Raw genomic sequence first — 15,892 nt, 5'->3', positions numbered from 1 at the left:
TCAGTCCACTTATGTCTCAGCTTATTGTTTTCCATTTTCTCTCTAGAATGAAAGTTCTGCAAGACAGAGTTAACTCCTCCCCTTCTCTTTTGTACCAGAGAGAGATAATAACAGAGGATCAAAGTCAAAGGTTTAGGTTCTAAAAGTTGATCCTAGTGTCCTTGAGTGAATAGAGAATAGAGATACTAATGAAAAGATTATGTACAAGATACAAACACACACACACACACACACACACACACACACACACACTCATGCATACGTTCAAGGAAGAGACCATTGCTTTGTTGTTTTCCCAAGAACTTGGTAAACTGAGTTGCCTCATCCAGCATGGGACCAGTTTCAGGTCCCAAATGAACCTTCTGTGATATTTGCAAAATTTTTAACCCACGAATGAATTAGGTTCATGTATCTAATAGGGACACAACTAACTGTAGGAATTTTTTTATGGATAAACAAATAAGATCAAATGCTTAGGTTCCAGATTCCAGAACATAGCATCACTGAGTACACATTAGCTGTTATATACAGCACAGGGCCGATCCCATCAAAGTAAAAAATATTATCGTTTTATTGGTTTCCATGAGGTAGACATATAGCTAAGGGACTTTTACTTTATAAATCACCTCAGGGTTGCTCAGCCTCAGAAGTAACGGCATTGTGGGTTGAATAAATGCTGTGTATAACAGGCTATTTAACAGCCTCTATGGCTTTTACCCACTAGATGCCAGTAGTACCCCTTACACCACAGATAGGAGCACAGTTTTGACAAGCAATTATGTGCGTCTCCAGATACTGTGAGATGTATCCTGAGAGGAGGATTGCTCTTTACTGAAAGCCACTGACCTATTGGGGAAACAGAATGCTTAACTAGTACCCATTGCTCTGGGTGTTCGGATCAATGAGAAAATTCCAGGACTAACTAGCCCACCAAACTAAGAAATCTTCACGTGAACTGTGGTGGTGGACTTAGCTGTAAACTCTAAACTATACTGTTAAAATATAATAATGTGGAATATTTGCTTTTTCAGTCGTTGAGAGAGTGATCATTTTGCCAGAGCTAAATAGTTACCTAAATCTTTAAACATTTAACAGTTTCTGCATGAACTTCATACACGGGCACCGCGTGTACATCATTTCTGCCCCTTCCTCTACCTCCTCAACTTCTCCAGTGTTCTCCCCCTACCTCCCAAACTCACGCTCTCTTCTTTAATTATCATTGCTGAGCCTGTTTAGCATTGTTCATATGAACGTGTGTCCAGACCGCTTAGGTTCAGACAATCTATGCAGTGGGTCATCTCTGGAGGAAATAGATCCTTCCTCTCTCAGCAGCCATGGACAAGCTGTAGCTCTTTATCTGGAGTCTGGAACCAGGTGGGATTTCCCCTAGCTGGTTTGGCACATCAACTGCTGTTGTCATCATGACACGGTCTTGTTCTATAATTGTGTTTTTACTGTTACGCTCTTAGCACCCACACACATGAGGAGAACATTATTAAGCACCACTTACATGCACATGCAACTTTGAACAAAATTAATATATATATATATAATTTTTTTTTTGTGTGTGTGTGTAGGTACTTGTGAAAGGGAGTGGTGAAGGGGACTCCCTCGGCTTCCTGGGGTACTGCCCTCAGGAAAACGTGCTGTGGCCCATCCTGACGGTGAAGGAACACCTGGAGGTGTACGCTGCTGTGAAGGGGCTGAAGAAAAAGGACGCGTTGGTCACCATCACACGGTACGTGGAGGGACTACACTCATTTCCTGCTCAGGAGCGTGGTAACTTATAAATGGTGTTCACGCATATCTAAGGACAAGTGAACCCTTGTTTGTGGGAGAATCATCTACCTGGAACCCAGTTCACTACCGTTTTCTTTTACTTTAAGCCTAGAGAGAAAAGTTTATGGACTTTTCTTTCTTGCTATTTTGTTGTAATATTTACTGGCTTTATCTGCCAGGAGGATGAGTCCACCATGGTGGGGAAACCTGGGAAGAATGCTGGGCATTAGGGCATGATGGTCACAAGGGGCTCTGAAATGTCAGTATTATCCAGCGTTGTGTCAGTCTAATGAAATTCACTAGTCCAGGTACATTTGGAGAAAACAGATTTATTTATTTAACTCAGTCTTGGAGGTGAAAGCTCAAGATGTCAGCCTTTGGTCTAGCGTCTGATGATGACCAAAGAGCAATGATGTCACTGTAGGATTGTGACGAGGGGGAGAGATGATGGGACCTGACAGAAAACTAGAGAGATATAATCCTTTCTGGAAACACAGCGTTGCTGTCCTAGGGCAGTGGTTCTCAACCTTCCCCGTGCTGCAACCCTTAATATAGTTCATCAGGTTGTAGTGACCCCCAACCATAAATTTACTTTGTTGCTACTTCATACTGTAATTTTCCTACTGTTATGAATCATAATGTAAATATCCTATATTCAACCTCCATAAGGGTCATGACCCACAGGTTGAGAACAGCTGCTCTAAAAACTTTCTCCTAATGTCTACATCTTTTAAGAGCTCACACTGTCTCCTTACCACCTCAGGATAAGCGCATGAATCCTTGGTGAATAAACTGTCTAAACAGCAGCAGTAACCTAGGGGGTATCAAAGGTGTGACCACTCTGATGGCTTTTAAAACTGTCACTGCTATGGTATTGTTCCAATTTGCTTGCCTCGTTCCCTCCTGCTCACACTGGATAAAGATTGACTCGTTGTTTTTCTCAGGTTGGTGAAAGCACTCAAACTGGAGGACCAGTTGAAGGCTCTTGTGAAGACCCTATCAGAAGGTGTGAAGAGAAAGGTACGTACAGGGTCCGGCACCCCATTCTGCATCTCACAGGCTGATGACAGACAGGTTGTCCCTCTTGTTTCAGCTTTGTTTTGTGCTGAGCGTCCTGGGGAACCCATCTGTGGTGCTTCTGGATGAACCGTCAACCGGGATGGACCCTGAAGGGCAGCAACAAATATGGTGAGCTCTCAGGAGCAACACTTGTGTGGATTTATGGATCTTGTAAGTGAGGTAACCCAGACCCAGAAAGACACGCATGGTATGTCCTCACTTATAAGTGGAGATTAGCCATAAAGTACAGGATAAACATGCTACAATCTACGGACCCAAGGAAGCAAAGGAGGGCCCAAGGGAGGATGCTTGCATCTCACTCTGAAGATTTGTGGATCTTGTAAAAACCAATTTTCAATGTAGTTTACTTAAAAACATAGACATTCATCCATTACCCGGAAAAGCAAAATTAACAGAAAAAACGTATGTAATTTCATATTTGGATCAACACCTGTAATACAAAACAAAAGACATATGCCTTTCCTCTAACACCCATTGTAAGAATTTTGTTCTCCTCTTAGACCTTCTGAGTATGCATAGGGCACACAGTCAGCCCACTCAAACAATTATTAAATCCCAGATCCTTCTGCAATAGCAATAACATAGTCATGGAGACTAAAGTAAAAACCCCAAGTCCTTAGTATGTTAATTATCTTATGAAATTTCTAAAATCAGTCATGGTTTGCCTTTGCAGTATGTGTTATCATTATCACATGTTCTAGTAAGTCCTCACTTTCTCTCTCCTGTCTCCTCCTTAATTCTGATGCTCAGCACTTGTGAGAGAGCAACCTTTCTCCCAGCATCAACCTCCATGTCCAGCCTCAAGCCATTTCTAAATTACATGCTGCAACCGAAAGTTTGGTTATTTATTTGTCCCACAGAAATGTCTTGGTTTCTGTTTCTCCTGGATGCACTTCTTGTTCCATACGTATGCTAATGGAAATATCTTTAAATGGTTTTGATGATACCTTGACCTATTTGGTACTAAGTAATCTACCTGGGCCTCAAGCACCGTGACTAATACAAATGCTGAGAGACCCCACTTATGGAATCTTGATGGATCCCACAAATTCTCTTTGACCTAACTCTAGGCAGGCGATCCGGGCCATCTTTACCAACACAGAGAGGGGTGCCCTCCTGACCACTCATTACATGGCAGAGGCGGAGGCTGTGTGTGACCGCGTGGCCATCATGGTGTCTGGAAGGCTGAGGTGAGTACCTTCCAGGCCTGCCCTTGACTTGCAGATTGCCTTGTGTGATAGAAGAACACCGCCCACTGTGAGAAGCTGGAGAATCTGTGCACCCTCTGCCTGCCCCCGTCCCTAGCACCCAGATGCTGAATTATACTAGTCAGAGATAGCTTTCTTGCCTTGCTTGACTTTGGCCTCCTCCTATCTCTCTCCAGGTGTATTGGTTCTACCCAACATCTGAAAAGCAGATTTGGCAAAGATTACCTTCTGGAGATGAAGGTGAAGAACCCCTCGCAGGTGGAGCCACTCAACACAGAGATCATGAGGCTTTTCCCCCAGGCTGCTCGGCAGGAAAGGTGGTGCATGTGTATTACTTTAGTCTTTATTTTTGGTGGTATTTTGTTTTAGAATAATGAGAAATGACAGTTCTATCTGCTCATTGTTTTTAACTTCAATAAATGTGAGTACCTCCAAGGGCTGTGGTAGGCAAGCTAAGACAATGCATTTCTCACTGGAGGCTGGCTCTTGTGAGGGAATTAGCATTTGTTGGGCTCTTAAATGTGCCACCAACTATTCTAGGTTTGTGCTTATACTATCTCAGCGGGCCTTACCAGAGGGTCAAACCAGCATGTTAAAGGAGATGCCCTGATAGAACTCAGTGGTGGTACTAGACATTCATCGAGATTCCATCAATGGCATCTCTCAGCATTTGTATTAGACATGGTGCTCAGGTAGATTAGTTAATACCAAATAACTGGAAGTTTGTGCTTAGATATTCTTGTCTTCCTAAGGCAGACAAACAGTCTTGTTCCTGCACTTCTTAAGACATCACGCTGCTGATTTCTTCCCCTGTGCCCCAGTCTTCCTCCTTGCACACCGACTTCTTGTTAATCAGAGAGCACTTGAACTACAGTCATCTCCAAGTCATAAGAGGAACATTTATGCAGATAGTTGTCAGGATGGTTGCTTGTATCCAGACACGCATGCATCAGAGGTGGCAACCGTGAAACCCAGTGTTCATACTCCTTCTCGTCACAGATACTCCTCTCTGATGGTCTATAAGCTGCCCGTTGACGATGTGCGACCTTTATCACAGGCTTTCTTCAAATTGGAGAGATGTAAGTGAATGCTTAGAAATAATGCCCCCAAATCATAAAAATCTAAACCAGCTTTAAAATTAAGGGAATGTTCATGATACACAATTATTAAATTGCTAAGACATATAGCCCAGTGCTTCTCAACAAGCAGTGATTTGATGTCTCCCTCTCATAATGCAAAACGCATTCGGTCAAACTTTGAAAGTCCCCATCATCCTTAAAAGTCCTGACACTGTGTGAAAGTCTTTCATGAGATTCTAGGCAAACTCTGAATTGCAAGCCCTAGTAAAATAAAATGAAGGCCATCTGCTTCCAATAGACAATGGCTCAGAGAAAATATCCCTACTTAAAGGTGAGTAAGAGAAGGACAGCAAGCAGACACCGCATAAAAGCAAGACCAGAACACACAGTAAGCCACATTGTTCCTGTAGCTAAATGTCAGACATCCAAAGCATGTTTTGGCATAAGGTGACTGCCTCCTCCCTGTGAGCCTGACATTTGTAGCACAGTTGACCGCCTTCTTGGCCCTGATCTACTCACTACCTGCAGCCTTCTTTGGTAGATGCTTTTCATCTCTGTCTCCTGCAGCCTACTAAAGCCTTTACCACAATGTAGGTATCACAATTCTAAGCTCTATGCATGGTCTTCCCAGGAATCTGACCCCACTACACATTGCCTGGCCTCTTACACTTTTCCCAGGAACCTTGGTACAAGCGCCAGTTGCATTAAGAATGCATGCAAAACTTTCACTCTGCGAATGAGTCCTGTCTCTCATTGTAAAATTGGGTAAAAGGCAGCAGCAAACAATAGTTATACTGTATTCTGAATGCTGCTTTGTCTCAAAAACTTCTACACCCAACTAATAAGTCTATTACTCTGAATTTAGTCTCACTCAAATTCCCAGGAAGTCTTTCCCAGAAGTCACACAAGTGACCCCTAGGCTAACTCCCAGTGGAGTGTTTGTTCACATCTGAGACCTCACGAATACAGGGTTTCCCAGTTGTGTGTCTGCTGTCATCTGGGGCTTTCACCAGAAGGGTCTTCCCATAAGCTCTTCCTATAGAATTCCAGAGAGTTTTCTAGCCCTCTCCCCAAACCTTTCCACATTCCTTCCATAAACTGATGTCTAAAGTCGGAGGACCAAATGGTCATGTTTAATCACAGAAATAACCCTACTTCTGATACCAATTTCCATATTGCCTCTGGGTTGTTGTGGTCACGTACATACCAGAAACAACTTATGAGTGGAAAGGCTTGATTTGGCTCATGGTGTCAGATAATTCTGGTCCATCACAGCATGAAGAAGCATGTCTGAAGGACAGTTCAGATTCACACTGCAGTACTGCTTCTCATGCCTCTTCCTGTGCTTTCAATTTTGCCAAATGCTTCCTGTTGAAGACTCACTTCTCATCTTGTGTTTTCTTCTTGATACATGGTTAGGGTCACCCTACAGGTTTTTCTTTTCTTATCTTACTGTATATTCTCGCCTTATGGACTGTTTTTCAGTGTGACTACTTATGGCCTGGTTGCTAGGTTTGCATCATTCTGATGAGGAGTCCATGGAACTCTCATAAACAGGATGTATTTTGTATTAGATAAGTATTAACAGGATCGATGTTCCGGAAGGCTGCCTCCCTGGAATACTGTAAAGGCTTTCTTTAAAAGCCTTCAGATTTTTATGCTTTCACTAATATTCTTTTCTAAATGCTTTATTTTTTTTCTCTTGTATTTACTTTGATAACACTGAGGTTCTTACTTTGGGTGATTTTTAAACAGTTTTTAATGCCAACTTTCTACCTCATTATGGGAAGATGATACAAATTGCCAAATGTAGGCATGTAGTTTAACATTTCCCCAAGTGTCACTAGACGCCATTATGTTCTCAGCTTCAGTACACTTATTGAAGGAACTAGGCTCAGAACTTTTCAAGAACAATGCATGTTCCATGAACATCTGGAATTCATTCTCTCATACCATCAGATCAAGTGTGAGTACTGCCGACTCCAGTACAACTCTAGGGTCTTTCCTCTCTCAGGTCACATTTGCCAATACCTAGGAAGGTTGCAAGGTCTTATTTAATCTCTCTTCTTACTATGTTCCTGCCTTGTCTTATAAACTGAGGAAGGGGAGGAGGAAAGAGGGAAGATGGCATCATGGTTGATCATGGGCATTGTAGTTACCACATCTGGAATTATTATATAGCAACACATCATCGTGAGACTGTAGATAAGCACAATGGCTGCCATATGTTGTTAGAGCCAAAGAGACAGACAGACACAGCCTGAAGCAGAACGGTGTAGAATTTATTACTTTGAGAAAAAATAGTGGCCAAAAAATAGAGACTCAAGGTCAGGAAGAGAATGAAAAAATAAACATCATGATCCCTTTTACTTTTTTCCCCTTTCCATTGAAAACCCACTGGGACACACTACTTAACACCAGCTTCTGCAGCAGAAAGAAGAAGGATGGATGTAGGAGGCACATGGGAGAGTTCCAGTTCAAGGAGAACCATGTTCTCATATTGGTGTTCTGGAGTTCCTTATTCTTCTTTTCCATTTTCTAGTGCCTTTGCCAAGACTCTAAGGAAAAAGAACAGCATTTCTATATTTTTATAAGACCAAATGGTGTGTTTACTTTCCAGCAGTTAACTCAAAAATAGTTATTATCACATATTTTTATTATTTGTGTGCATTGTTTCTTTGTACATAAATTGATAGAAGTCCTTGAATAAAAAGGTATGCATCCCTAATGGCCATTCCTCCTTACACAGTGAAAGAGAACTTTGACTTGGAAGAATACAGCCTCTCACAGTCCACTCTGGAGCAGGTGGGTCATTTCAAGCCATTGCAAATCATCCCAAAGAGCAAGGTTAGAGCTGGGGAGATGGCTCAGTGAATAAAGCACTTTCTGAACTTCTTTAAGGGCCATAGTTTGAATCCCTAGGATCCACAAAAAACCAAGTAGGCATAGCTGACTCCTGTAGTTCTAACAGAGTGGAAACAAAGGTGGAATCCTTAATCAGGGAATGCTGGCTGGAGAGATTCAATTCAGTGCCCATCCCTCTGTAAATAAAGTGTGGATAGAAACTGAAGAGGACACTTGACACTAACTTCAGGCTTCCACAGATACCTGTACACAAATGTACCAACACACATATGGACATGAATACACATGCAAAAAAAGAGCAAATAAGCTTAGAAAAAATATATATATATACACACACACACAGACACACACATATACATATATATACCTTTGTATCATTTGCAGCTATTGAAGGAGTATGCTATGCCTCTCATTTCTTTCTTTATGTGTTTTCTCTCCTAGGTCTTCCTGGAGCTCTCCAAGGAGCAGGAGCTGGGTGATTTTGAGGAGGAACTAGATTCCTCAGTGAAGTGGAAGCTCCTCCCACAGGAAGAGCCTTAACTTTCTAAGCATTCCCTTTCTCTTCAAGCTCATTTAAAGACAGTATTTATAATAGCATCCATGTTCCTTCTTCATCTCAGATGCAGCACTAAGTACTTTTGAAGCTCGTGTCAGAATTTTTAAGTAATGGCCAAAGGGAGAACAGGCTAGAACACGCAGACAGAGCACCCTCAACCAAGGCACATTTCACACAGTATGGAGTTTTAAAATCCATTGATAATAGTATCGATGCTTCTGAGCTCCAGAGACTGATTGATCTTCCCCTGAATTTCAAAACATTACCTATTGTCTTTCCTTGTGGTCTGGGGAAGGTATAATGTAAACAATATTGACTTCAGGGAGAAGAGAATCGATGGATTTCCCAACAGCACAGTGTTTGTTTTTGGTAACTCACTCTGACCTGTTCCTCATCCATTGGTTCTTCTTTTTTGACAGTTTGCAGACTTTGGGCTACAGAGAAATGTTTTGTCCGTTGTGACTACAAAATCAGCTTTACACTTGTTGGGGTAAATACACAAAGTCATTAAATGACGGGCTGCATGTTTCTGAAATCTTGCCTTTTAAAAAGTGATGCCAACAGTGTGCTCTTAGGTGAAAGGACTAGCTTTGCCAGCCTTTACTTACCAAGCCTGTGAGCTCTGCAGCCCAGTTACTGCAACGCCAGTACAGTTACCCTGAACCCTTATCTAGGAGATTTCTGTCGTTACTGCTGTTACTGTTAGTAATTCACCAAACATTTACAGGCAGTTATGTGAAAAAATTTACCTTGATGCCAGGGTTGTATTTTCATAGTTTACATGAATATCAACTACCCTAAACTCGCAGAACTTGAGCCAAGGCTCCAAACCTTTAATTTTAAAAGGAGACATTAATGCTGGCCCCTACCGATTTACCTGGCTTTATAAATGACAAATTAATTGATACAAATCAATACGTTAAATGCACTTTAGTTGGGGTCAGAAAAAAATGGCTCAGCAAGTAAAGGCACCTGTTGTCAAGCCTGATGACCTGAGTTTAATCCTTGGATACCTGTTGTGGAAGGAGAGAACCATCCCTCAGGTTGTTTTCTGACCTCCAGGCACATGTGGTGTTGTGTGTGTGTCTACACATCTGCACTCAGAACAAACAAACAAACAAAAACAAAATAAAAATATAATTGGTGTCAATGCGGTGTTTTCATACAGTCTTTGTTTCTGTTGACACTTCTCTGTTGCTCTCCCCCCTTCCTCCCCTGCATTACACTGTTGGTCATCTTCTCACCCACTAGCCCCCTTCTACCTTTAGGTAGCACGTATCCAAAGCCTTCTCTTATGTTCCCCTCATCAGTCTTTCTCAGCTGGACACAGACTAGAATTACTTAGAAAAGGGAAACCTCAATTGAGGAAGTGTTGGCATGTCTGTGAGGCATTTTCTTTTCTTAAAAAAAAATATATGTATATTTTGTTTGCATGTGTATCTGTGCATTACATGTTTGCAATGCCCATGGAGACCAGAAGAGGGCAACAAATACCCAGAGACTGGAATTACAAGCAGAGGTGAGCCTCCATGTCTGGGAATTGAACCCAAGTCCTCTGGAAGAGGGGCCAGTGCTCTTAGGACCGAGCTCTCTCTCCAGCCTCAGGCATTTTCTTGATTGTCAGTTGATACAAGGGTATCCAGCCCCCTCTCAGTGGTACCAGTGTTAGGCAAGTGAACTTTGGATGGTAGCTGAGCAAACCAGGGCACGCAAGCCAGTAAGCAACATTCCTCCATGATCTCTGCTTGAGTTCCTGCCTTGCCTGGGAGAAGGACTGTAACTTGTAAGCTAAAATAAAACCTTTTTTCCTAAAGTGACTTTTGCTCATGCTGTTTGTTATACTAATAAAGGAAACTAGGACACCAATCCTAAAGTCCCCTTTTCCTCTTTCATTTTTCTAATTTCATAATCTATACTACCAGTGTGTGCGCCCTCACTTGTGTGCATGTGTGTGAATTCTGATTCACACAAATCTGAATCTAGGATTTATATATGAGCACAAATAAAGGGAATTTGTCTGAATCTGGGACACTTCAAATAACATAAGTTGCATCCTTTTTCCTGCAAATGTCATACTTTTGTTTTACTTTACAACTGAATAAAATCCCATCACATGTATGTACCACATTTTCCTTTCCACATCTTCCTTCCGCATCTGTTGTTAGAACACCAGGCTAGTTCTGTCTCTTCGTTATTGGGAACATTGCAGCAGTAAGTATGGATAGACAAATATTTCTGTGGTGACACTTCCAGTTTTTTGAGCACATATCCACGTGGAAGACTGTACCTGTTAGTAGTAGACTAAGTGTTTTTTGCAATAAACCAAAAGGACAAGTGGTGCAATGATTCTTGCATTCAAAGCTTTTCTCTACCAGGCCTTTAAGACTCTGTTCATTTGTCCTATGAACACTTTTTTTTTTTTTTAGTGAAACACTCTAATGAGAATATGTTGATGGGATAGATTATGGGAGATACCAAGAAAGCTATCTACCATTTCAGTATCCTGACAGTACATTTTCCTGGTTAAGAAAGTTAGCAAAACAGTGTGAATGTTTCAAAAAAGACTTACAGCTCATAGTTCTATGAAGGAAAACAAGACAACAGACCTGAGCCACAGATAATTTCAGAGCTATGTTCATTTCAAAAGCACAGCACAATAATGGCAACATCACCAACATTCTGATGACTAAGAATTCCCACTATTGGTCATTTCTGTGAATAAATTGGTTGTTTTAGAAAAGGCTCCTAACAATATTGCAGTACATTGGACCACAATCCCCTGGGTGGTTGGTGGTGGTTGGAGCAGAGGGCACCGTTTTCCTCAGTGATCTGGCTACTGTGAAGCTGTGCTTGACCCAGAAAATAACTTTTCACTGCACTTGGGCAAGAATCTTTAATTACGCTCAGTGGATTACACCTAAAAAGAAGATATGAAAGCAGGAGGGGCAGTTTCTGGAAAGAGGGTTTTGTAAGAGTGCATAGGCATGGTGATGTGAGGAAAACGGGAACTGCAAACCACTTAAATTCGTTACATAAATATATGAAATTGTCAATAAAATTAAAAATTCAAAAAAGCGAATAAGAAATAAATATTAAATTGACCCATGAAAGATGTCTCTTCTTCTGTGGGATGCGATTATTCCACAGTATCTGTTCTGCTGTAGGACACAGCTGGCATTATGAGAGGGTGATCTGTGCCAACGAGCTTCCCCTGACCAGTGGAAAAGAAGGAAATTGCTGAGGTTCTGAGGAGGGGAATGACGCTCTCTGTCTGTCTTTGAAAATGAGGTGGCCATGAGAGAAGGAATGTAGATATCCTATAGTGGAGTAGTTGAGAGGAACAACAAGGAAGAAAAATAAACTTCTACAAACTGCTTTATTATATTAAGTTATATATATTATATAATATATATAATTATATAAAAATATATAAAGTTATATATAATATAATATTATATTATATGTAATATAATATGTATTATTATATCATATATAATTTTATATATTATTAAAATTATATATAATTATATATAACATATAACATTTATATTACATTATATTATTATTTATTACATTAATGTATTTATTATATTAAGATAATTGAAGTTTTAGCATTGTTTATTATAATAATTACTTGGGACGACACTGGCCAAAAGAGTAATTCAGGCCAAGGAAAGGCCAGGTTAAAAACCTGAAGTAAGTGTTTCTCCTTCAGGGCTCTGATAAACTGCTAAGACAGTGTTTTTCAACCTGTGGGTCACGACCCCTCTGAGGGCCCAGTGACTCTTTCACAAGGGTTGTAGATCAGATGTTCTGCAATCAGATATTTACATTATGATTTGTAACAGTAGCAGAATACAGTTATGAAGCAGCAATGAAGGTAAGCTTATGGTTGGGGTCAACATACCACAAGGAACTGTATTAAAGGGTCACAGCATTAGGCAGGTTGAGAACTACCCAGACACTTTTGAATTAAACCAAGGTCTTTGTCTAGCCAATGGCTTGGTAGTCTTATCTCTATACAAACACACACCAAAAAAAAAAAATTCTAATTTTTTTTAATATGAGAGCTTTGGTTTTTTTTTTTTTTTCTCTCAGAACTCTGGGCTAATTTACAAAAAGAAGTACTGGTTTATAATAAATTAGTGAATTGGTATAAAAATGGTTAATATAAAATACTGTAGTGCAACTGTCGCAATAACACTTTATTTTGTAGTTCACGGCTCTTTGCATGTTTATACAACAGTGGAGGCCCCGGTGGCATGTTGCACAATAATCTGTAAATATTTCTGTGAGGGGAAATTGAAAGAAAGAAAGAAAAAAAAAAAAACCTCCGCAAAGCAGGGCTAACTGAGTAAAACCTTTGGCAAAGCAAATATGGCAGCCTTCTGGAAGGGAAATAAAGATGTTTTTCAAGGATGACAGCAGCTGTTGTAGAAGAAAGAGCTGTTTCTTTGAGTGTCTTGACAGGGAAGCTAAAATCAGGACATAAAATGGGCATGAATTCTTACAGAGCAGCAAATCCTTCCCAGAGCTTGTGAGTGTACATCAGCCAGAAATATAGAAACGATCTCAGAATTCTGAATAGGTAAACACCTCAGAGATTCAACTGCATTTGCTTGTTTTATAAGTTTAAATCTGACAGATTTCATTGTGTAATCTTAGAATATTCAGGGAATAGTATCCGAAGTCAAAAGTGATCTTTTGTAGACTGGCATTTTGAAAGTGCATTGATGCCCGGGAACTAATTTTCATTTTTTCTAGCTATATAAATCAAACTGAATTTTCTAAATATTAGCTGGGCAGGGATTACAACTTCTCTCTTCATTAATAACTCTATATTAAATTATGACTTTTTTTACCAAAAGAAAATGCCGTTTTATGGTTGCCTTACTTTAGATTTTCAATCTCCTGTGTATAGCTCAATGTTGTGCTGAGCCTTATCTCCTGAGATCCATAATGCTGAGCACATTCCAAAGCTAGAGCTCATTGGCTGATGCTGATAAGACCAGGAACTGATAAAGTGGACAGGATGGAAGATATGATACAAAAAGAAAAAAAAAATCAATGTATTGCTTTCTATGTTGTTTGAAACCTGACTAGATTATCTGACTCAGCACTGTGGAGTAAATTCAGAGCTCTGAGCTCTTTTATCCTTTAGAGGATGATTTTTATTTATTTACTTATTTTTGAAATCTACCAATTTTTTGTTTTGGGGGAGGGCATAGAAAACTTACAAATTTGGATTCCCTCCTCAACACAGATTTTCGTGACACTATAATTAGTCAAACAAGTAGGGCTAGCTGTGGGAACTGGCTGGAAGTCAAGAAAAATAAAGAGAGAGAGAGAGAGGGAGAGCGGACGAGCGAGCGAGTGAGAGAGAAGAGATTCGTTCAAGAGTAGTCACGTGAATACAATGCTCAGCAGGCCAAGAAAATGACAACTATGATCTTCCTCCAAAAGCAGTCAGTCTGGGAATGCTCAAAACAGGCAAACAGAATCAGAACAACACAGATGTGACAGAGACGGGGAAGCAAGGAATCAGGGGTAAACCAAGATTCTAGGACACTTTCTTCAGACATTCCAGAGGTAAGTTCATCTTTGCTTTTGTTTTGTTTGTGTTATATAATTATAAGTGAGACTTCATTTACTCAAGACAAATTTCTAGGGAGAAATTATGTTTATTGGACAGTGGGTTTTGTTTTTATGTGGTCTACAGGAAAAGGAATAGCTGCTTGTAAAGACATTGTCGTACTTTATTGCTTTAAGTAAAAATGTGGGAATGTGCCAGCAATGTGTTAGTGATCATGAGAAATGTAAGTAAGTCTTCTGGAAGCATGTACTGCTTGTGAATCTGAATGTGAATCTGAGGTCAAGCTGCAGTTATACGCACGTGTATTTTTATTGCACAATAATTTGCAGGCATTTCCAATCCACTTTCTATAACCCTGAGAATTTTTTAGAATGACATTTAGAGAAATGCTTTTTATCTATTGTAGCCTGCCATCCCCAGACCTGCAGTTGTTGTTGTTTAATGTAAGATACTCACCTGCATGTTTTTGTCTGCAGGTATGATGTAATGAATCATAATGAGACACATGCCATTTCATTATAATGGCATTATTCCAATTGTTATACCCGTTGCTGTCTGCAGGAGTTTGTAGTACACAGTTTGTTGATTGGCATAGAGACTCAGTAATATTCACTCATGCTGAAGCAAAACCTTCATTTCTATTTGTACATGAGCTAGCAAGCATCTACGAATCAGAGAGGGAAGAAAAAACAAGCAGGGGAAATGTTTATGATGAAGATTGATTTACAGAGGAACTCTGGGGCTGGAAGTTAGGCTCAGTTCTTCTGACTGCAAAGGGCTGTGGCTGCTCCCTTGGCTGGTTCAAACTGTACCATCTCTCTGAGAAAGCTCATGTTGCCAGGACCAATTCTTGTCGACTCCTGGACACCTTGACCTAAAACGTTTATTTTTTGCTAGTACTACATTCCTCTCTCCATTTGTCAGCCCGTGGGCTTTCTGATATCTCTTCTCCATCCGTTCACACCAAGACTTGCCTCTAAGCCTCCCTTAATTGCCACATGTTTTCTTTTCTGGAAATGTGAGTGGCTGCTGTACATCTGCTCAATGAGACTAGCTTCTGGACTCTTCACCTGAACTTTTATCCTGGAAAGTAGACAGCTCTCTGTTTGAACCTGTCTCATGAATGGGATGAGAGTATCATGCAGGCAAACGTCTATTCTTTATCTGTACAGTGATATCTCATCACAACTTTGTGGACTAGTTTTAGGCAACATGTTGGTGAAAGGTTACTTCCACCAATTACTAGGAATTAAGAGCCAGTTGACACAGGTCTGCATAGAGCAGCACAATGGAAGCAGTAGCTCTGGTACGCTTCCCAGAAAACTGATGTTTCCCTCTGAAGTAATTTGATTGTGTAATTCAGTATAAGCAAGCCCCTGCCTTCCACAATTTAACGTTTTAATGAACTTAATGAAGGGTTATGCTGTTTCATTTTCTTTTATGTGCAGCTTCCAGAAAGGCCTGACAAACTGGATTTGTGTGCGATTTTCTTGGTTTGGGGTATGGAAAGATGTTATAGTCAACAATGCTATGAAACTTCCCTTTCTGGGGAATGTTCTGCCAGAGTAAACTTCTCTATATAAATTCTCACATTGTGACAGTGAATTTCATGTGTCTACTTGGCTGAACTATGGGGCCCAGCTCTTTGATCAAATGCTATTTTAGATGCTGCTGTGAAAGTGTGTTTTAAACACAATTAACATTTAAATCAGAGGACCTCAAGGGTTTTTAA

At 40.4% G+C, this 15,892-nt stretch overlaps 2 protein-coding genes across 5 annotated transcripts in view; both read left to right on the top strand.

Annotated features, from left to right (window-relative positions):
- Positions 1 to 10,384, top strand: part of Abca9 (ATP binding cassette subfamily A member 9) — a 70,082-nt gene extending 59,698 nt beyond the window's left edge. For all 3 annotated transcript variants that reach the window (XM_055592409.1, XM_055592410.1, XM_055592411.1), the window contains 8 exons: positions 1,578 to 1,738; positions 2,724 to 2,799; positions 2,873 to 2,967; positions 3,930 to 4,049; positions 4,244 to 4,384; positions 5,067 to 5,146; positions 7,896 to 7,951; positions 8,453 to 10,384. In XM_055592409.1, the coding sequence (XP_055448384.1) occupies positions 1,578 to 1,738; positions 2,724 to 2,799; positions 2,873 to 2,967; positions 3,930 to 4,049; positions 4,244 to 4,384; positions 5,067 to 5,146; positions 7,896 to 7,951; positions 8,453 to 8,551 (828 nt within the window). In that variant the 3' untranslated portion in view covers positions 8,552 to 10,384. The remainder of the gene's footprint in view (positions 1 to 1,577; positions 1,739 to 2,723; positions 2,800 to 2,872; positions 2,968 to 3,929; positions 4,050 to 4,243; positions 4,385 to 5,066; positions 5,147 to 7,895; positions 7,952 to 8,452) is intronic.
- Positions 10,385 to 13,888: 3,504 nt separating this feature from the next.
- The window catches only part of LOC129665621 (ABC-type organic anion transporter ABCA8A-like), a 76,569-nt gene continuing 74,565 nt past the window's right edge, over positions 13,889 to 15,892 (top strand). For both annotated transcript variants that reach the window (XM_055592407.1, XM_055592406.1), the window contains exon 1: positions 13,889 to 14,156. The gene's annotated coding sequence lies outside the window, so the exon portion shown is untranslated. The remainder of the gene's footprint in view (positions 14,157 to 15,892) is intronic.

This window comes from Psammomys obesus, unplaced genomic scaffold (assembly GCF_907164565.1).
Source record: "Psammomys obesus unplaced genomic scaffold, mPsaObe1.curated_primary_1811, whole genome shotgun sequence".
In the NCBI taxonomy this organism is placed as follows: domain Eukaryota; kingdom Metazoa; phylum Chordata; class Mammalia; order Rodentia; family Muridae; genus Psammomys; species Psammomys obesus.
Note: the sequence above shows the minus strand (reverse complement) of the source record. Positions and strands in the feature narration are given on the sequence as shown.